The 22,145-nt window shown below is 30.7% G+C and overlaps 1 protein-coding gene across 1 annotated transcript; it reads left to right on the top strand.

Moving 5' to 3' along the window:
- Positions 1-487: 487 nt before the first annotated feature.
- LOC127737080 (uncharacterized) lies at positions 488-21,539 on the top strand. The gene is made up of 9 exons (XM_052247612.1): positions 488-565; positions 3,199-3,312; positions 6,924-7,093; positions 7,721-7,861; positions 9,633-9,732; positions 10,327-10,427; positions 15,914-16,080; positions 18,427-18,567; positions 21,433-21,539. Exons 1-9 carry the CDS (start codon positions 488-490, stop codon positions 21,537-21,539), a joined length of 1,119 nt encoding a protein of 372 aa, XP_052103572.1.
- Positions 21,540-22,145: the final 606 nt, after the last annotated feature.

The following is a 22,145-nucleotide window of genomic DNA, read 5'->3' as shown; positions in this document are numbered from 1 at the left end:
TTTTTATTAAATGTGCTTTTGGTCATTGGCTTTTATTTTATGCTGTTACTTAATTTATTGGACACTTTTATTATTTAATGATTTCTTCCAGGGGGTGTTTACAACTATTATGGTCTCATGAAGAATATATGATATAGTATGGGTAGAATTCATGTACATGCATTTTTTCATGCTTAATAAGTGTTAATGGCTACTTATTATTCTGAACGGTATACCCTCAAGTCCAGTGATTTAGTTCATTTTGTAACAATATGTTGAATTCATAAACAATATTGAATATACATGTGTGTGTGCAGACTCGTACGTCTTTAAAAAAACATCAGAAAAAAGGAGCTTAATATTAAGTGAATTATTGCGAAGCACGTATGGAACAGATATGAACTTTGTGCCGGAGATTGGGGAAAACAGGTGACAGCAAGGATTGATTGCCGAGTTTATGAGCTTCAGTCCTTGCTTAGAAGTTGATTTAGAACATTGCATTGACACGATGGCATCAGTTTTGACACCGTTTTCGCCACCAGACTGGAGTAACAGACTGTCACACATTCCTAAATATTTTGTCAGGGTGAGCATCTACAGTATAAAAAAACTTTAAACAAACACAAATCAAGGAGAGACAACTGCTGGTTCAAAGCTAATGCTAGTCCAAATAATTATGACGTCTTGAAAGGCTATTTTATTTTTTTTCTGTGACACCTTATTAAAAATAGCATTTCAAGATGTCATAATTATTTGGACTAGGCTAATGCAGGCGTTTTTAAACGGCAAATTAGTATGTAAATCGTCCAAAATGAAATCATGTAAATATTTTACTTTTACACAATAGATTTATTGCTAGTTATATTGATTAAACTGCGTGATATTCTATTTCTGTGTCTTGTATTTTTTTTTCAATATTAATTTAACTTATTTGAAACTTTCAAAGTCTACATGAATGGTAATTGGAAAATTTAGTTTTATAATAAACTAACATAGGATTCTGCCCTCACACATATAGCAAAACATTAGCTTTAGGGAGAGCTGATTTACTACAAATAATTACAAAAGAAATTTATTTTTGATCTTAAAAAGGGGTATCTATAGCTACAATATAGACAAAATATAAAAATATGTTTTTTCTTGTTTCAAACATTTATTAAAGCGGAATATCGAAACATTAATTTGTTAGTAGCAGTCAGTTTGGTTCAGTTTGAACAAGATAAGCTAAAAAATATTGCAAATATATTATTTGCTTGTATTAGTCAATAATTCAACTCATTTGAATTCGTATTCATGCGTCCTTTAATTAAACCCTAAGCTGGAGCATGTGGAGAAGAGTTACCCATTGGCTAAGCATGTAATTAGTCCCCTACCGACGTAATCGAAGGGACTTTAGGTTTACACTCTGTCCATCTGTCTGTCTGTCTGTCTGTCTGTCTGTCTGTCCATCCGTCAGTCAGTTTTCCACACTTTTTTTCTTTGTGCTTGAAGATATTTATTTGATATTTGGTGTATTGTTTTATCATGACAAGTTACAGATCAAGTTCGAATTTTGTTTATGTCTGATGATTTTGTGCAGAGTTATGGTTCGTGTTTAGAAAATTCACTCAAATAATTAGTTGTCCGCACCTTTTTGTGTCATACTTTAAAATATTGATTTGATGATTGGTATATACATGATAGAGTTTTATCATGACAAGTTACAGATCAAGTTCGAATTTTGTTCCGGTCTGATGATTTTGTGCAGAGTTATGGTCCTTGGACTTAGAAACTTCACTGAAATAATCAATTTTCCACATTTTATTTCGTCATGCTTGAAGATATTGACTTGATATTTGTTATATAGTTTACACCAAGACAATTTATAGATCAAGTTAGCATTTTGTTCCAGTACAATGAATTTTTAACTGGTAGGGGACTATGTATTGCCATGCAATACTCACAGAAGGCTTGTTAAAAAGAAAAAATGTCAACATTGAAAAAATTGAAACAGGTAGCCAACAAGAAGAATAATTTCTTTAACTGATTTGGCCCACACAAAAAAGCATTCTTTTACAGGTAAAACAATGATTTCCATATTTTTTAATCTATGACATGAAATCAAACAGACCTAGTCAGTTAATGTTTACACGTGCCTGCCTGTCTATTTATATTTATATTTATGTTTATATCAGGTGATATGACCATCAACAGTCTTCAGAAGACATCTTAAGGTTAAAATAATAGGTGTCTAGTCAAAAATACGTAAGAAATGCTAATACATTAAAATAATCACGTCATTGTTAACTGTTTCTTTTGGACTTTTTGTAAATTGGATAAAGTCACATTTTAGTGTAGTATATAAATCAAATATAAGAAATTGAGTTAAATTGATGAACATGAATTTGACAGGTAATCCTCTAAGGACATATGGTCAATTACAATAATTAGTCCCCTACCGACAAAGGCGAAGGGGACTTTAGGTTTGCACTCCGTCCGTCTGTCTGTCTGTCCATCTGTCAGTCCGGCAAATCAGTTTTCCAGACTTTTTTTCTTCGTGCTTGAAGATATTGATTTGATATTTGGTGTATTGATTTATCATGAAAAGTTACAGGTCAAGTTCAATTTTCACGATTTTAGCTTTTCTCTTTGTTCAGTTAAAGCCCTTTCCCTAGAATTATCTTTTTGATGAAATACTCATTAATTAGTAGATTTCTGTTCAAAGGGAAATAACTCATTTTTTAAAAGATTTTTAAAAGACAAAATGACATTTTGGATTTGTTTCCTTTTCTTTGGTAAATTGTTTGAAGAATTTAGTTTTAGGTTTGTTTGTCATTCTTGAAGATATTGATTTGATAATTAGTATATAGTTTTATCATGACAAGTTACAGATCAAGTTCGAATTTTGTTCCAGTCTGATAATTTTGTGCATCGTTATGGTCTTTGGACATAGAGAATTCACTTAAATAATCACTTTTCAACAGTTTTTATCGTCATCCTTGAAGATTTTGACTTGATATTTTTATGAAGTTTACACCATGACAAGTTATAGATCAAGTTAGAATTTCGTTCCATTACAATGAATTTGTAACCCGTAGGGGACTATGTATTGCCATGCATGTTAATTCATAATCCTTATTTTTATTTTGCTCCATCCAGATGTTGCCAGACTTTTGGGTAAAACCAAGAATTTTGAATTTTGTTGAAAACACAAAAAGATGACTTTCAAATCTTTTACAGCTTGGTAATATGAATACACCAATCCATGAGTGGAAACTTCCAAATGTACCAAGTGGTTTTAAAGTTTACATCAAGAGAGATGATATGACTGGGTCAACATTGTCAGGTAATAAGGTGTGTTGATATTGTTACCTTTTAGCTCATCCGGACATAGCCTATAATTGCTTACATCCACTTTATTTGAACTTTGGTGGATAGTCGTCTCACTGGCAATCATACCACATCTCCTTATTTTTATATTGAACTTTTGCATATATTTTGATACAAAAGTAAGGACATGTAGTATGATTTCCAATGAGACAACAATCAACACCATCAACCTAAGACCAAACTGCAAAGATGTAACGCTATACGTTTCTGTACAGCTTTCAGCAATTAGCAAAACCCATACCTTATCATGCTTAAATGTATGTGTTATAGTAAGCTATATTACATTTTGATTACACAAGATAGCAATTTTAAATACAAAACAATCCGAAGCATAAAAAATGGCCTGATTTAAGCTAATATTTTTTACAGTATACATATAACACGAATGACAGAGGGCAACCACTGGGCAACTGCCTTGGGACATGCACATAAAAATGAGGTTACATTAAAAGGTTTATGAGAGCTCAAATGTCCTAAACAAGGATAGTAGTGTAACAGCACAAGATTAGAAATAACTCTAAAATTCAGATGCAACCGGCTTGACTCATCAGATTGGTACTTATCACAAATTAAAAAAGACACAAAGTACTGATATAAGAGTACTCACAGCTACTGCAACTAGTTCCAAACCCAATTTCAAGACTAAAATTGAGAGTACAATTATGGTTCCTAGTAATAGAATTTAAAAATATTATTTTGTTTTAAACCAGTGAACCGGAATTGCAACAAGCATGGAAACTATTGTAAGTTTAAATTTCAAGATTATTTCAAACGACCTGGCAGCTGAAGAATAGAACCATCTTTAATTTAAAAAAAACAACAGTAAAATAGGCATGTTTGTTCTCTGTTGAATGATTCACACCTTGCCTAGCATCTGGAGGGTTTACATACCTTACAAATGGTTTCCAATTAGATTTATGAGGTATGTTCCAGTTTGGCTGCATTTGACCACACATTTTACAGCTCTGACTTGAATTCATGTGTGTCCCCTTCAAAAATAAGATTATTTGACAGGTGCATTAGTTTTCTTTTGGCGTCAATTTACACATTTTGTTTTCAATGTTGCACTGGTCAACTTATAACTTGCTTCTCCATTTTTACCTTGAAAGTTGGCCATTTTATATGTTTTATTCCTTTCAATATAACTTCATTAAACATGTTAAATGCTCATTACAACATGTTATAATATAGCAAGGTGTAGTTTAAAAATACAGGAATTTGGTATTTAATTAAATTTTTACTTTGACTCTAACTCTCTATATCATATCCATGTTTGTGTCCATAGTGATATGAGTAATTTTTTCAATGATTATAACTGATATACAATAAAACCAATAATAACAAGTTGCTTTCTTTAAAAAAAGAAATGCGTTCGTGAACCTAAATGCCTGTTTGGTATTTAAGATCTGATATTTGTTATATAAAGATGCATGCTTTTACCGCATTTTTTTTTATATAAGATGTAGAAAAACTGACAAGGATTCTTATTGTAACTGCTGTTCAATGTTGGGCATATCTTTCTTGTTAAAGAAATCATTTCTCTCTCTCCCATCCCTTTCTCTTCCGATATATAACATTACAACATGCTAAATAGGAGGCAACCATTCTAAGGTGCTGTTTTGGAAATTAGAGGTAGCTTCCTGGCTTATGTCGACAGGTAAATAACAGTGCCAATTCAGTATATCTCATGTCCAGTAAGCAATTAAAAAATCCTGTTTTTGCAATCGCATGTCTGTTGAATACGGATATTGATTTTAAGAAAAATAATTTTTTACTAAGTTGTGCATTTTTTTTTATTATGAATACACACGTTTTTTTGTATGGCCTAGTTTGTAAAGATATCGTCCTATTTTGTCATCAAAAACGCTCTAGGACTCTGTCAACTAGACCCTAAAAATTCGCTCATGAATACAGATTGCCTCAACTTCTTGAAAACAAATTGATGGAATTTCCAGAAACTTTCACTGATTCTTTTTAAGGTGGGACATGAAGTTGTGCACCTGCTACTTCAACTTTTAGTATGATTTTGTGTGTGTGTGTATGTGTGTGTGTGTCGGGGAGGTGGGGGGGGGGGGGGGGGGTCACATACCACAAAGAATATCACTCAGTGTGTCGGTAAATCGTTTCATATCTATAGAATTATTTTAAGGACTCAAACACATATTCATTTATGAACTGTTTCGATATGACATATAATTTATGCATTTAACACACCTAAAACCTTAAGGTGCCTTTAAATTTGCTCGTAATTTCCAGGGTTAACTTGCATTTTTAAATAAGATTATAATGGTTCCCTTATATAAAATTAAAAAAAGGAAGATGTGGTATGATTGCCAATCAGACAACTCTCCACCAGAGACCAAATGAGTTAGAGGTTAACAACTATATGTCACCGTACGGCCTTCAAAACTTAGCAAACCCCATACCGCATAGTAAGCTATAAAAGGCCCCGAAATGACAAATATAAAACAATTCATATGAGAAAACTAACTGCTTGATGTCACCGAGTTGTCTTGTTTCCTTATTTATATTTTTATAACAATGTAGAGCCTTAATTGCTATAAATAGAAATTCATTATCTTATCTCTGACTGTATATATCATCACTCTGTCTCTATAAAAGACATTCATTATTTTATCTCTGACCCTGTATTAGTATTTCACCACTGCTATTGCATATGCATAATATCCGACATCACAGACATCACGCCCAAACATTTAATTATTCTTTCAGAATCGGAACCATGACGCTAAAAATATTTTTATAACTTTAAAAAAATAGACAACGATAGAACGTTTCGTTGTAGCATCTTATATCTGCATTGATTCTAAGGTTCAGTTTGTTTTTCTTTATTATGTTTAATTTATTTTCTATTTATTTTAATTTGGATTTTGATAACGATTAAGGATATTGTGTTCCAATATTTTACCAATTAAAGTAATGGACTTCAAATAATAATTCCATTTTTGCTATTTTAATTAAAATAGAAACAATTTTAGAAACTCCTTGTTTGTTCGCATCTTTCCTGGATGTAGAATTTTAATTGCTGCTTAAACGGACTTTGCTCTTTTTAAATAACGTAGAAATTGCTCAGTTTTAAAATTTTAAAAATGCCCTATCCATTGACGGTCACTTAATCGCCAATTTGAACACAGCTTGTATTTCAGAAAACTTAGCATATCATGCATATGCGACTCTAATATAATTCACTACTGATGTAGAATATCAATCAGCCTCGATTAACACTTATCTCTATAGCAACTGTAAAACGCTAATACATATTCATTCGATCAATTAATTACCTATTACGCAGGCGGCCATAGAAAAGAACAGATGTATTCCGAAAAGATAGTAGGCATTTTCGATATTCCGAAAGACTACAAAAACAACCTATATATATGCGTGAACCCTCGAATGAATTTGATCAAATTCAAAAATGATGATGATAGTTTCTTCATAAGATGTGAAGAAATGGGCTAAATTAAAACCTGTTAAACATGTTAAAAAAAAACAATTTATAAATATATACTTGTAAAATTTAGAGTGGGACCAAATTATCAGTGACTTCATTTCAGGTCAGAAAACTAGAGTTTTTATTTGCCGATGCCATTGACAAAGGCTGTAAGAATGTAATCACTTGTGGTTATATTCAGTCTAATTTTGCCAGGTCTGCAGCAATAGCTGCAGCACAGCTTGGGTTGAATTGTCATCTTCTGTTAGCAAGTCCAGAAGTGGTAAGATGTTTGTATTTACTAGTATAAGTGTATATATCGAGAGAGAGAAAACAACATATAAATGGAGAATGCTGATTAATAAGGCCTATCAAGGGGAATGTTTTGTCTCTCAGACCTTCCCTGAGTTATATACATGATATAAAAGTATTTTCATTACGTTTTCTTAAAATTCTATATATATACTAGTGGACAGTGAAGGTTTAAAAAGAATAAAGGTAGATAAGCATGGCTTGGAAAAAATATAGGGATCAACCTTATGTAGACAATAAATGTTTAATTATGGACGTGTGTTTTACAATACTGAATTTAAAATGAAAAAAGCCCTCAAAAAACAAACAAAGGAAAAATTCAAATTAAAATAAACAATACTGGTACACATCAAAATGAAGTATTACATCCATAATTTCATAATTTCTTAAAATAATCAAGACCTGAAAAAAGTACTGCAAACTTGATTTTTAGGAATGTTTTTTTCTCATTGACTAAAAAACATTCATAATATCTCCCATCCCAACTATATGATTAGACTTTTCCAAGAAAAGAATTAAACCCGTGATTGTCAAATAATTTCTTTGACAGCCTTATACCATGGAATCAAAAGAAACTAAGACTGGTAAACTTTATTACAAAGATTGCAGTGCCAACCTAACGTTTGAAGGAAATGTTTTATTGGACAAAATGAGTGGCGCAAGTATCTATTTAATATCAAACATGTTAAAGTCGAGCAACTATGCGACAGACATAAAACCAAGAATGGAAAAACTAGCAGCACATATCAAGTAAGTATGTAATTTATATGTTTTTCGTAATCAATTCTCTTCATACGATACACGCTGTGAGTTTACACATTTGGATAATTTAAGCCATATGCTTCTCCAATTTTAACTAAAAGATGAAAATCTTTCATATAAATGAATGGCTAATTTCAGTTATAAAACATATGCTCATATACTTTCTTTTAACCGAAAAATCCTTTATTTTATTCTAATCTTCAGGTTATGTTCTGCTATTGAATTATGTTCTTCCCATACTCATGTTTCTCTAATTCTATGATTTTTTCTGTATGTAGTGACTTTAATATGACACCTTACGTAAGAAATTGAACAATCACACTGCACAAGTCAAAGTTTGAAGGAGAAAATGTAATAGAAGAAAAAGTTAGCAAACGTAGGAAGGTAGTATTAACAGATTGTGAATGAATCTGTTAATACACCAAACCATTGAACAACTGTTATGCCAACACTAAGTTTACAAATGGAAACACATTGATGATTAAAGAAAAACCCATCGCTTTATCATCTCACTTATACACATGTTTACAGTGCTCAATATCCATGATTCTGTGTTGATTGTTAATCTAGGTTACAATCAGTAAACTTCTGAAACAAAACCCAACAATTATTTCCAAATAGAAATTTTTACGGAGATCCATTTAAATCAGTTGAACAGACAAATTTATGTTAACCTTATACTTTTGTCAGTAGTATAATTTGCTCAGACTTTTTTCAAGTAGCATTATCAATTTAAAATTGTCCATTTATAAATTTTTTAAGATTTCAACTTCCTCAGGCAAAGTTGACCCTAGATGATTTTTGATATTTTTTAGGTCCTTTTTGGTTATATAGCTCTTCAATGGTTTTGGTTCTTATACATCCTTGGCTTTCAAATATTAGGCTTTGAGTGTTCCTGATGAAGTTAAATCTAGAGATCGCTTTGTACACCTGAAATTTCAAACGTAATGTTTTCATTTTCTTATTTAAAATGTTACGATATAACTGTCAATTATCCTTTTTTCAATTAAGGTAGATCGGTTGTTTTATTCTGAGCATCCCGTCTATTCCAAAAATACTCTTTTCGTTTAAAAATATTTACCAAGTATCATTCAATATACAACAGAACATCTAAAACTTGAAATTTGAAGATTAAATTATCAAAATATTAAGTGTCGACAAGTGTATTTAAAATTTTCAGAAAAAAACCTTTTAAAATCAAGGGCTGAAAATTGTATTAAATTTGATTGGACAATTTGTGTTTTTTGGATTTATCAACAAAATAAGGCCCATGACCCCCTATTTTGATTGCATATATTGGAAGAATTCTAACGTATAATGTTTCCTCAATATGAAAAAAAATAAGTTTCCCCAATATAAATTATGTAAAATAACTGTAATTTTGTTTATTTTTCTGCATTTTAAGAAAAAACCAGGTATGTGACCCCCAGTGAGTACATTGACCAAGAAGTCTTTACTGAAGTTTAAGTAAAAATCTATTGTCCAACATTTAGACACTCCAGATACCTTAATCTATTATTGATTTAATTGTCCCTATCATAAAGACTCTGTGGTATTGAACAACTCCTAAAGCCTGGGGCAAATGAAACTAGAAACTGGAAAATTCATCATCGGAAGTTCATCTTTACAAACATTTGTACAAACAGACTATTGTTATTGATATTTTATTAGTATATATGTTAAACATAAAAATAACAGTAAAACTACTTTGGAAATTATATTTGGAGTTATCTCCCATTGACAGTTATATCTTTTATAGGAAGGAAACAGGAGAAGATTCTTATTTGTTACCGGGTGGTGGATCTAATGTTGTTGGATTATATGGTTATATAGCAGCATTCCAAGAAATGATTTCTCAGGTATTAAAATATCTAATATATGTTCAGTATTCCTGCCAAAAATTAGTTGGGCATTAACATATGACACAAGAAAAATGGTTTATTTTATACAGTATCAATCTTTAACATATACCAATAATTATCTTTTTGATATAGTTTGGTCCTTTAAAGTTTTCTAGTTTTTGAAAAGCTGTATAATTATAAGAACATATGTGAGTGGTATTACTACTAATATAAATAAGGAATGTGGTATGATTGCCTACGTGACAACTTTCCACAGAGACCAAATAATTTGGATGTTAGCAACTATAGGTCACTGTATGGCCTTCAACAATGAGAGACAATTATCCGTTGAAGACCAAAGGATGAAAGAATAAAAACATACATATCTTCTTTAATGGCAGAGTCCAGGTTAATTCCTTTAAGATTATTAATGGTATGATCTCACAGTTTTTTGAAATTATGGGCCATGTAAAACTTTCAATCTGTATTTTAAATACTCCCATTTTTAGAAAATAATGTGCAGGCGGGGTTTGTATTTGATTTTTATTTTGTGAAAATGAATTGCCAAATAAATAAGAACTTGTCCTATTGATACCATTGATAATTATTTAGGGAATTTTAGAAGAGTTTGATGATATTGTGGTTACCTGTGGAACTGGTGGAACAGTGGCTGGACTTTCTATAGCTAACTATCTAAACCAATCAAAACTCAGGTACTGGTATATTTATCTGCTTTAACCAATTAAATTTTAACATATTGGTGATAGGTTCTGCCAATTGCATCAGAAAAGTTTAATTTACTGTGGAACCTAATAATTTGTTTTTTCTTGTGTATTTTTGTAGAGAAATATGAAACTTTTAGAATCTTCTGTTAGAAGGTCAGCTCAATTGATAAAAATTCAAAACTAATTTGATATTAGATATCCCTTTTTCTGTATTATTTAAACAAATGACAATCCAAGCTTATCTATGCTATGAAGTTCTTGAAACTCATAACAGTTAAAACAAACATTTATAGTTTTCAAAGAGAAAGAACATACTACATTAAAATCAATATTATTCATATACCTAAAGCATGGTCTCTCTGACAATATTCATAGGGTAAAAGAAAGTCAGAATTGCATAGTATGTTTAGGAATATCAAACTTATCAAGTGGGAAAGTGGTCTTTGAAATAAATGTAATGCTCTGATAAATATAAAAATGTTTGTGAACTTAGGATTAACTCAGGTTTATATTTATAGGTCTTAATTTAAAGAAAATCATCACTTTTTCTGCTTGTATATGTAGACTCTCTTGCTGTTGCAAGTGGATCAAGATATTTCTCCACCCAAGATAGTTAAGTTTTAGATTTCCAACATTCCAGCATTACGAGCATGACAAATAAAAAAACTAGCTATCAAAAATGGAAAAATAGTAGAAGTCAGGAGCAAATAGAAGGAGTATTAGTTTCTCGTAAATATTTTTCACTTTCAAGTATTAAAACGCTACCAGATAAGAAATCATGTCATAATAATTTGACATGTAGGTGAATGAAATCATTTTTATTTACCTTGCTGTATAAAGACCCTGAAATATATACTGACAGACTTGAAAAACGGAATTTTTAATTCCCATTTTCAAACACTCAAATTTTGTAAAATAAATGTATAAATATACAATTCATTCATTACTTCATTGTCTAAAATAAGTTTCCAGTTCGAAAGTTGAATTGATGACGTCATTTTTACTGTTCACATTATGTGGTATGCACTGAAACCCTAGTTCTCCTTTTATCAATGTACGTGTCATCGTCGAAGGCAACGACTGCCCGTAACCAACGCCAAAATTATTGTCAGAAAGGTCAACCAATTCTGTTGGGCAATGTTTTGAGTTCTGTTTTGTACCTTCTGATTTTGCCTCTGTCCCAACCGTTACAGTGTGTTCTGGCAATATTGCGGTTTAAACCTTATGCCCTAAATGTTTTTCTGCAGTCGATTCTTTGGCATTTCAGTATATGGGAAACATTTATGGATTTAATATGTCTGCCATGGCATTCAGCGACTTGATTAGCTGTTGACGTTGTGGCCGTAAACATGTCTCGTAAATGACGTTGCGTAATCAAATTATATTGACGTGGCCTTGACACTACATCTTGATCTGGTCATGGATGATCATCAACAATCCTGTCTGCCTGTACCGTTGTTTTAAGGACAGTTAGACGACTTTCTGACGTAATATTATCTGGCAACAGCACGTTCACATATTCCTGCCTGCAATGTTCTTATGACCAGATTCAGATTTTCATTGCTTAGTCTCGGCAATATGGAGATGCATCATTTTTTTACTGATTTAAGTGTTGGTATGGATTAAAAGAATTGTTTCACAAAGAAAAAACCTTAAAAAACAATCATTTATGGGTTTCAAATTTCGCTTTAAGGAATTCGTGCGACTTCAATAATCTGGTATGTTCAATAACCTCAGCTAAGTCAGGTATTAAATTTTTCTAAACAGAAAGAAGTGTGGTAAGCATGAGGATCAATCATGATTTGGTAAAATAAAAATCACCAAAATGTGTGTTGCGTTTTTAAATTCCGTCAGTTAACAATTCTTATGATAATTGATGTTTATATAAAGGATTATTCATTTAAAGTAGTGATGGGGTTTTCCCTATTGTGTCTCTTTTATCATGTTAGCCTCGTTTTCAACTTAGAATTGGAGATACGTCATTGATGCTTTCAGATTTATAAGCTATGCATATGTAGTCATGATTTATTCATAAAGTATAATTTTATTGGATTTTCTCACTATTGAAATTATGTAGATGGTTTACCTGTGTGTAACAATTTTAATTGGTTTAAAGGTTGCACCAAATCTTATTGTAAATATGAACTTACTTGCAAAATTTGTAAGAGTAAAACTCATGGCAAAGTTACTTGTCAAAGCTACAAAGGAGGTCAACAACCTAATAATCAAAACCAAGTTAGCGGTAGTAAAATGGTGCCAAAGACATAGCAATACAGCTTCTTAATCTATTAAGTGTGATCAGTTAGAATTTGAATATTGAAATCCCCCTGATAGAATTTTTGTCAATTTACTTTGTAATAGTATAATGTAAGATATGGTATTGATATGTTAGTGTTTGATATTAATATTTCAACTTTTGAAAGTAAAAATGCATTGTCAGTCAGGAGAGATCCAGATTCAGTCACAACTCTAGTTAAAAACGAATTAGAGAAAGGATTTATTCATGGACCTTTTATACACCCCCATTTTCCTGTTTATAGAGTTAGCCCTATTGGTGTTGCAGTACATAAATACTCTTTTAAGAAATGATGAATCTTGGATCTTTCCTTGCCACACAATAGCTGTGATCATGAAAGTGTTAATGATATGATGGACAAAGATTTATGTTCACTTAGTTACATTAAAATTGATGATGCAATTGCAGTACGGTAATTCAAGAATATGGTTTAAACAGTCTGTGTGTCCGACGCGTTCAAACAATTGCCTATATCACCTACACAATGGCATTTATTTAGTTTTAAATGGGACAATTTTTATTATCACTATGTTAGACTTCCTATTGGTTGTGGCTCTAATCCCAAATTATTTGATATGTCGTCAAGTAGTATTTGTTGGATAGCTAGATATAATCATAACATTAATGTAATTTTTCACCTTTTAGATGATTTTTGAACAATTGATAGGCCAACTGATTGTGGAGAAAAAACAATGGCTTTACTTTCTTTAATTTTTAACAAATTGAATATTCCTCTATCTAAGAAAAAGTCAGTTGGTCCTACTTGTGTATTAGAATATTTAGGCATTGTATTAGAAACTGTCAATATGCAAGCTAGATTGCCTCAAGATAAACTGATAAGGATACAGACTTTATAAGTTTAATTTTCAGTAAAAAGCCATGCACTAGAAAAGAACTCGAACAGTTGTTAGGACATTTAATTTTTGCAACTAGAGTTATTCTTACAGAACGCTCTTTTGTTAGTTATTTGTACAGGTTAATGTCATCTGTTAAAGAGAGTTTTCATCATGTCCATTTGAACAAGCAGTACAAAGCTGATTAAATACGTGGTTAAAATTTTTCAAAATTGGAATGGCTTCAATTTATTTTGTGAAAAGACTTTAACTAAAGTAGCAGATATGATGCTTTATACAGATGTGATGCTTTATACAGATGCCTCCTCATCTATGGGATTTGGTGGATATTATCAGCATAAATTGTTTTGTGACTGTCGGCCTGAATATTTACCATGCATGTCAGACTTTGCTGTCTCAATGGCCTTTTGGAACTTTATTCTATAGCGGTCGCGGCTGTTCTATGGGATAAGGAGTGGTGTGGTAAAAGGATCCTGTTTTATTGTGACAATTTAGCAACGGTTCACATTATTGCAAAAGGCAGATCAAAGGAAACAAACATTATGAAACTTATAAGAAAACTTACTATGTGTGCTGCAACTAATAACTTTTCTGTGTGAACATTTACCAGGGAAATCTAATGTTATTGCTGATGCCTTATCTCGTTTTCAGATGAGCAAGTTCAGACTGTTATCACCATTAGCACAAGTAAAAGCCACTCCTTGCCCACAGCTTTCAAACATTCTTTTGACAGCTCATTACTTTATACTTTATGGAAATATACATTAGCCGATAGTACAAAATCGCATTATACTACAGGTTATGATCTATATAAAAAGTTTTCCTTATTGCAAGGAACCTTTTGGACTACAAATGAAATGCTGCTGGTTTCATAAAAGTTGTTAATGCTATTTGTTGCCTTTTGTGATGAACATAAAAGTTTAAGACACAGTACTATTAAGCTTTATTTGTGTGGTATAAGGTATTTAAACCTACAATACGCAGATTTTAGCCCTTTAAAACAATATGGAAAGCCTTTATTATGCCTACAAACTATTTTAAATGGTTCAAAAAAAGCAGAAAGGTTGTGTTAAAAGATCTAGATTGCCAATTACTATGTCTATAGGGTACAAAATTGTAATGTCATTAAGAAGCAATATTTTAGCCTTTTTACCAATGTTATGTTAGAGGCAGCACGTGTTGTAGCCGTTTTTGCATTTTTCCAATGTGGAGAGTTTACAATACTAAGCAATTTTGAATCAGAAACAGATTTGTGCGTTAGTGATTTAGAGATTTTTGAAGAACATATTTTGTTACATTAGGAAAAATCTAAAATAGATCAGTTAAGACAAGGTGTTACTATACCCCTTTACAAAAGTGGTCACATTATTTGTCTTTATATCGCTTTAAAAAGCTACTTGTCTTTACGAAAAAATACACCAAATATTACATCCGATGCTCTCTTTGTCTCTGATGATGGCAATCCTTTCAGTAGAAACTTCTTTATCAAACATGTTAAAATTATCATAGACAGCTTAGGTCTACAAAGCAAAATTTATAATGGTCATTCTTTCAGAATTGGAGCAGCCACAACTGCACAAGAAGTTCGACTTGAGGACCATTTAATAAAAAAATTAGGCAGGTGGTCATCTGATTGTATACTCGGTATATCCACACCAGTCCGAGAGTAATTAAACAAGCTCAAAATCAGCTTGTTTCATCAATTCAAGTGTCATAATTTATTTGTGCTAGCAATAAAAGGAAACATTAACTTGGGGCTACAGCTGCTATGCATCAGTATTTGGACTTTTCGGTAAAATTGTATATTTTTATCCACAATTTTTGTCTTATCACCCAAGTTATGTGTATATTAATTTTCATTTATATGTCAAAAGGGGATAACTCTTTATTGTTATTTATGTGTATGCAGCTGTTAGTCCCCAGTTTTTCCAATGTAATATTTATTTTTAGTCTTAGAATAATATTTTAATATATAGTTTTATTAGCACTGGTTCTTTTATTAAATTAAAACTATTTAACATTAAAAAACTAAACAAGGATACACGTACACTAAACACAATTTTGGATTATCTTAGGAGATGCAAGGTTTGTATCAGCGAGATAGTTTTCTTGGTTACTATAAGTTTAGACATCCTATGGTCAAATACTGTTTTCAACAATAAACTCTTTATCAAGACTCTCATTAAATTTCGAAGGATAATCATAGTGTTTCTTCAACAATGAGGATGAATATAAATATACATATATTAAAACACAAAAATCAAGTTTCTATTAATTATTTATATATATACATCTTAAGTTACCAAAACTAATTTTTAATACAGAATCCATGCAATATCTATTGGTGATAACAAACAATTATTTATGGGTCACATCAACGACTTATTAAAAGAAGTCGGACTTGGTGATTCGGTTTGTGCTGATGACATAATAGATATTGTTGATGGTTATAAAGGACGTGGGTATGGCTTATCTACTCCTGAAGAACAAGGTTTGTTGGTAAAATTTATATTTAAACTGTAAGACATATTTGTAGTTTGTAGTCATATTTTTAGTGTCAAATGCCTTTGTATCTAAATAAAAATAGAAAAATTGAAACCAGTTCAGTAACCTGCTTTTGTGCTGATTAAATTGTCATTTGCATTATATTTTTAAGCTAGAATTAAGTTTAGTTAGATAAGAATAGTCACCTATTATATTACTTTGTAGTAGGGATATATAATTCTTAATATAAACCTTCGATGTTCCAATTTCACTGTGCACAATACTAAGGATATGTGTTCCTTCACCAGGTATGCTCAACTTCTCTGAGATTTTTTGAAGATGAACATGAACCAATATATTTTTGTCTGATTAATTTTCCTATCTGTCATCCGTGATGGCTATAGACAACATTATTTCAAAAGTATAGAGAACAGTGTCCTGTTTAGAAGAAAATTTACAATTCTTGCATAATTCATATTAAAAAAAGATGGATAGTTAACAGTGCATAAGGAAGTAAAATCAACAGTACTGAAACTTTTAAACTCTTGAGTTTTTCTCAATTTGTGAAACATTAAGAAAGTATAGAGAAAATGTCCTGTTGAAAGGAAATTTAAAACTCTTGTTCTAAGATAAATCCCTCCTTTTGTTCATATTTAAAAAGGAGATCGAAATTTACTGATAAAAAGTGCGAAACACTTATTTTCAGTGCAATCAAGTACTGAAATTTTTATAGAAGCTATATCTATTTATAGCACATTTCAATAGTATAAAGAGAGAAACTTAAGTTTAAAACTCTTGTTTTACTTAGATAAATCCCTCCTTTTGTTTATATCAAAAAGTAGATTGAAATATACTGATAAAAAGTGCAAAACATTTGTTTATATTGCATAAGGAAGAAAATCAACAGTCTTAAAACTGTGCACTGAAGCTAACTCTTTTTGAACACATTTCTAATATTTGGAAACATACTCAAGTTTTTGTATTCATACATCCCAAATTTTGATTCGTGTCAAACCATATCGATGCTTATTGCAGTAATGAGAATTCTTTTTTCATAATTAAAACAAAGAACCAAATTTAACCGTTTCATTTCATGTTAAACTTTATAGTTAGGAATTAAAAAGGCAACTTTACTAATGTTTTGGGGAGGGGGAATTAAGAATTTTTTTGTTCTGGGGGGGGGGGGGGATTATCCTTTTAATCTTCTTTTTTTTTAAAGATTAGAATAGTTTTGTTATACAAACAAAATATCAAAGGATATGTACCATTTAAAAATTCTTCTTATTGCTAAGAATAATGGTGAATAGCTTAACTTTTTAACATGAATAGTGAACTAAGACAAAAAGTCAATGTAACTGCAACTTGTCAATAATCTGTTATCAGAAATTATGTACACGTATCGTTGTATGGTTTCTTACTCCAGTATGCAGTTAGAGCTTACAAATGTCTATGATTTTACTTTCATTTCATTTATACAGTGAACGACGTACAGGGCAGAGTAAAGATGTAGAGGTGAAGTTTTACCATGCCCATAAGAGATTCCTTTAAATTCAACTTGTATTATTATTCTTTGCTTTCTTTCTAAAATGATACAGTTCTTTATTTCTTTTTTTTTATTTCTTTTTGTGTCTTATGAAATTTTAAGTTTATAATTTAGATTGTAATACTGAAACTCAGGGCCAATATTCACCACTTACCACTAAGCGATATATTATCAATTGTGGATTTCCTTGTCTGTTATCTGTTTAATTTGGGGTAAATGGTTTTGTAGCGAGTAAAACATCGTTTTTCTTGGCTCTCTCCTTCCATTGAAAACCCACCTACTAATTTTGTTTTGTTTATGAGGCCATAAAAAAGAATATGTGTGTTTGCCCTAACCCTACCTACCCAGAAAATACCTGCCTACTCAAAATCTTTTATTGTCCTGATGTGAAATATTTTTTTTAATCAGATAGGCATGAAGACTAAAAAACATCTGACACTTCAATTTCTCTTTGCCGAAAAAAAAGAAAATGCCTACCTACCTACCCACTGTCTCTACCTCTGGGTAGCGTTTGGGCAAACCAAAATATTTTTAAGTGTGGCCTGATTTTGTGAGTTTGTTTGTTTTGCTTTTGCATTTTCAAAATTTGGAGAATTCAGCAAAGGTTTACTTGTTATATTTATTATGGAAAATGCAAGGTCCTACTTGTATTTAAATTTAATCATTGATCTGGAAAAAATAGATGAATTACAGATAGCCTCAGAATATGATTTTTTACAAACCATGAAATGTGATTTTCATTGCAAGTCCTTGCCAAAACAGCCTCTGTTTCTCTGGTCATTTATTTTATAGTAAAATTGTCTTTTTCAGAATTTATTCAGTCAGTGAGTGAAAATACTGGAATTATATTAGATCCTTGTTATACTGGTAAAGCAGCAAATGGGCTAGTGCAAGAACTAACATCAAATCCAGATAGGTTCCAAGGAAACAGAATTTTATTTATACATACAGGTAAATACATGACACCAATTTCCACAAATAATAACAAACATTTAGATATTACAGAGGACAACTTCCTGACTGGCATATTTGAACTGACATATTTTTGAAATTAATAAAATTTATCATGTGGTTATGTATAGAAAATATATACATTTATAAGGCTATATGATAGAAGTTGATTGTTAGTGTATTCGTTATTACATTAGATCTTCAGCCTCTTATTTAACTTTATTGGAAATTTGTACATTTTCTCTTTGATCCTACTGTTAATATTTTATTAGATCATGGACTTGATACTCTAAAATATTCGGCAATGACGTCATGTATCAGTGCAGCAACGTCACATGTTTATGTCCATCCGCGTCAATTTATCAATGAAATACACGCGAATTCATTCATATAAACGAAACCGCTATCTAAACATTTTGTATGCGTAAATAGCTTTACTTTTACTAACTATTTCGTTTTATGTCATAGTCTCATCCAAAAAAAAAAACATATTTTTAGGCAAATTGTCAGTAAAAAGAATGCTGGCATTTTATATTTTGATACTCACTTCATCAGCACGAATATCAGCTCGCCCACAACGAATATCAGCTCGCCCTTATGGGCTCGCTTGATATTCTTGCTGATAAAGTCAGTATCAAAAACAAAAATGCCAGTATTCTATATGTATTACGCTGTGGCATATGAAAATAACTCTTTATAAATTTGGGGTGTCTAAAATGCCTTTCCAGATTTACCTTCATCAAGAACGTTCAAACCTAAATGCTTGAATACTATGTAAAAATATGTAGAAAAGTTAGGAGCTACATGGCCAAAATGAACCTTAAAAGATTTGCAAAAGCCATCTAAGATGAACTTTGCCTGAGGGAGTTCGAACCTTAGTTTCCTAATATTTTTTTGATTTAAATATCTCCGATTTGGTATACAGTTAATGAGACATTTCCAAAATAAATATTGTGGTAAATCAGTATTATATAATCACTTCCATTCTCTTGTATAGTATAATACATTTTTTTTTAAACATATAGTTTTATGACATATATATTTTTATTGTGACACTGGTTTTAGTGCTGCATATATTCCTCTGAAACTGATTATGGTACATTTATATCATTGATATTTCACTGCTGTAATATAATCAGACATTATGACCGTTATCTTATATTTAATTGTCCTTCGATACTTTTTATGTTGAGATTTTTTTCTAATACCCAGTATATGGCATTTCTGTTGATATTTTACCCCTACAATTTTCTAGAATTCTATCAGAGTTCTCACATTCCTCACATTATTGTTGACTCGATTTGTAATATCAAACTTAATTTTATGTTATTATAAAAGACTGCCATTTTAATTATAAGTTTCCTATTTTTATATAAATTATAGTTGTATTGATTCATTTAGAAGTGTAAATGTTATGATGCTGTCCTGCTATTCCTACATTTTGAAAATAAAACATACTCTTTCTATTCCTACCAACAAAGTACAATAGCTGTTGTTATAAGGTAATTTGTCGTTTTAGCAATTTAGATTTAACTGATGTACAGGTGAATAAGTGCAAGAAAAAACACCCTTTTTTACTTATGAAGAATTATGATTATAAAGATAAAAATATGATATAGAAAATTAGATAAGGAAATTTACTTTGAATTTATATAAAAGGATATTCCGAATATCTCAAATATGAAAAGTAACGAAGAAGAAAAGGCTTAAGGAAGTTTGCTCCACTTGTTTTTGAATTTTTGCCAGATTTTCGAAATCCTCTGGTTTTATCCATGTAGTGCCATTAAAAAATGTTGCCCGCTAACCCCTACTTTTCCTTTCATAATCTTATTACATATAGTTTCAAAAGCCATATTTGAAAATCTTATAAAATCCTTGTTATTTTTTCATAGTTTTTGAAAGAAAAATGGTACCAATGTTAAATGTATGAAAAATCTAGAGAGAATTATTTCCCGTCAAATTTTAAATGGCTTATATCTTGAAAACGGACCCGTAATTTTTTTCTGCTTATTAAGTTCCTTTATTTATATACTATCAATTTATAACAATCTTTTAAAAAGCTTGTTATTTTGAAACAGAGTAGCGAACATCCTTAATACAGAAATGAAAAATTCAAATTTAAATCTACATATCACACTTATAGTTTAAAATTTGAACCTTCATCTTATTAGATAGCCTTTAATCAGGGATAAATGTTAAAAAAAAGTATAAGGTATAAGTATAGATAGGACGAATTCATGTATTAGTCACAGATCACAATGACTTTATATAGACTGATTTTGTGATAAATTCTGATATATTCAGTATTTTGTTAATTTTCTAATGGTTCATGTAACAAGCTTTGTGTAGAACTTAAATTCTTGTTTTATATGCATACGATTTAATGATAAATTCTCATATCTAAACCTATCATATTTGTCTAGTAATTTTTCTTTCATGTGAAGTATAATATTTTTTATTGTAGTGCTTAAATTGTGTTAGCAAACTATTTTTTAGGGACAAATTCGTTTTGATTTATTTTTATTGGAATCACTCAATGACAAAGACGTTTCATTACACCAGGAAATAAACACAACAGGTTTGAAAAATGAGACATGAACATGCATTTGTTAGAACTTTTTTTTAACATTTTCTACTATTAATATTTTCGAATTGGACATTGATGAAAACTCAAGAAGTTTTTAATCTGATTTAATCCATTGTTTATTCAAGCATTCCTTCTATTCCTACATGGATTTCTTACAAATGACATACCAGATTTTAAAATGTAGGAATAGCAGAAATAAACCGTTATGACTTTATTTGGTTTTATTTTCTAATTTACTACGATAACATGTCAAGGTTTTGACAAAAATTCTGTTACAGGTGGAATTTTTGGTTTATTTGATGGAAAGATGGATTCCTATTTAAGGCAGAGAAAACATCCAGAACCTGTGGTTTTATGGAACGATTTGGATGACTTATCAATATAGATTTATTGAAAATAATAGACACCGGTATTATAATAAAATATGATTATTTGATGATCACTGTGATAATTTTTAATGATTTTTTTACATAAAGATAAATGTTTTATTGTCTGTATTGCTTGGGCCTTTGCAATGTCTTTATCAAGGCTTTTTTGTAGCAATTTCATTTCAAATGCCTGGCATCAATGCATAATTTATAAAGTTAAAAGAATGTACTGCCATAAGTTGAGGGTAAAGATAATGAACACATTGCATTAGGTTTGAGGTTTTATGTGTTAAAAAAAATATCATACATAAAAAATATGAAATGCGTTTTGTTAAAATATACTTTTTCACATTTTTGGTCTTTTGGAAAATGTTGTTTGTGCTGTCTTAAGACCCATCTACGAAGAAATTTGTTTTGCATGCACACGTATAAAAATTGCGGTTTTTATCCAACGCAATCATAGGTTTGAACGTTGTTTTCAATTTAGACTTGTTTATATTTTTTCGTTTGGGCTTGTATTATATTTGCCTCCGGGTTTATATGATCCGTTCATCCTATTTCGACTCTTCAAAATTTAAGAGTCTATCCTAAATTGAGGTAAATTATATGGCCTTTCAAATACC

Source organism: Mytilus californianus, unplaced genomic scaffold, assembly GCF_021869535.1.
Source record: "Mytilus californianus isolate M0D057914Y unplaced genomic scaffold, xbMytCali1.0.p SCAF_4, whole genome shotgun sequence".
NCBI classification, from domain to species: Eukaryota; Metazoa; Mollusca; class Bivalvia; order Mytilida; family Mytilidae; genus Mytilus; species Mytilus californianus.
Note: the sequence above shows the minus strand (reverse complement) of the source record. Positions and strands in the feature narration are given on the sequence as shown.

Coding starts and splice junctions, on each gene's coding strand:
- LOC127737080 (XM_052247612.1), top strand. CDS start 488: ATGGCATCAGTTTTGACACCGTTTTCGCCACCAGACTGGAGTAACAGA. Junction 7,862..9,632: donor AAACTAGCAGCACATATCAA/GTAAGTATGTAA, acceptor TATCTTTTATAG/GAAGGAAACAGGAGAAGATT. Junction 16,081..18,426: donor ATCTACTCCTGAAGAACAAG/GTTTGTTGGTAA, acceptor TGTCTTTTTCAG/AATTTATTCAGTCAGTGAGT.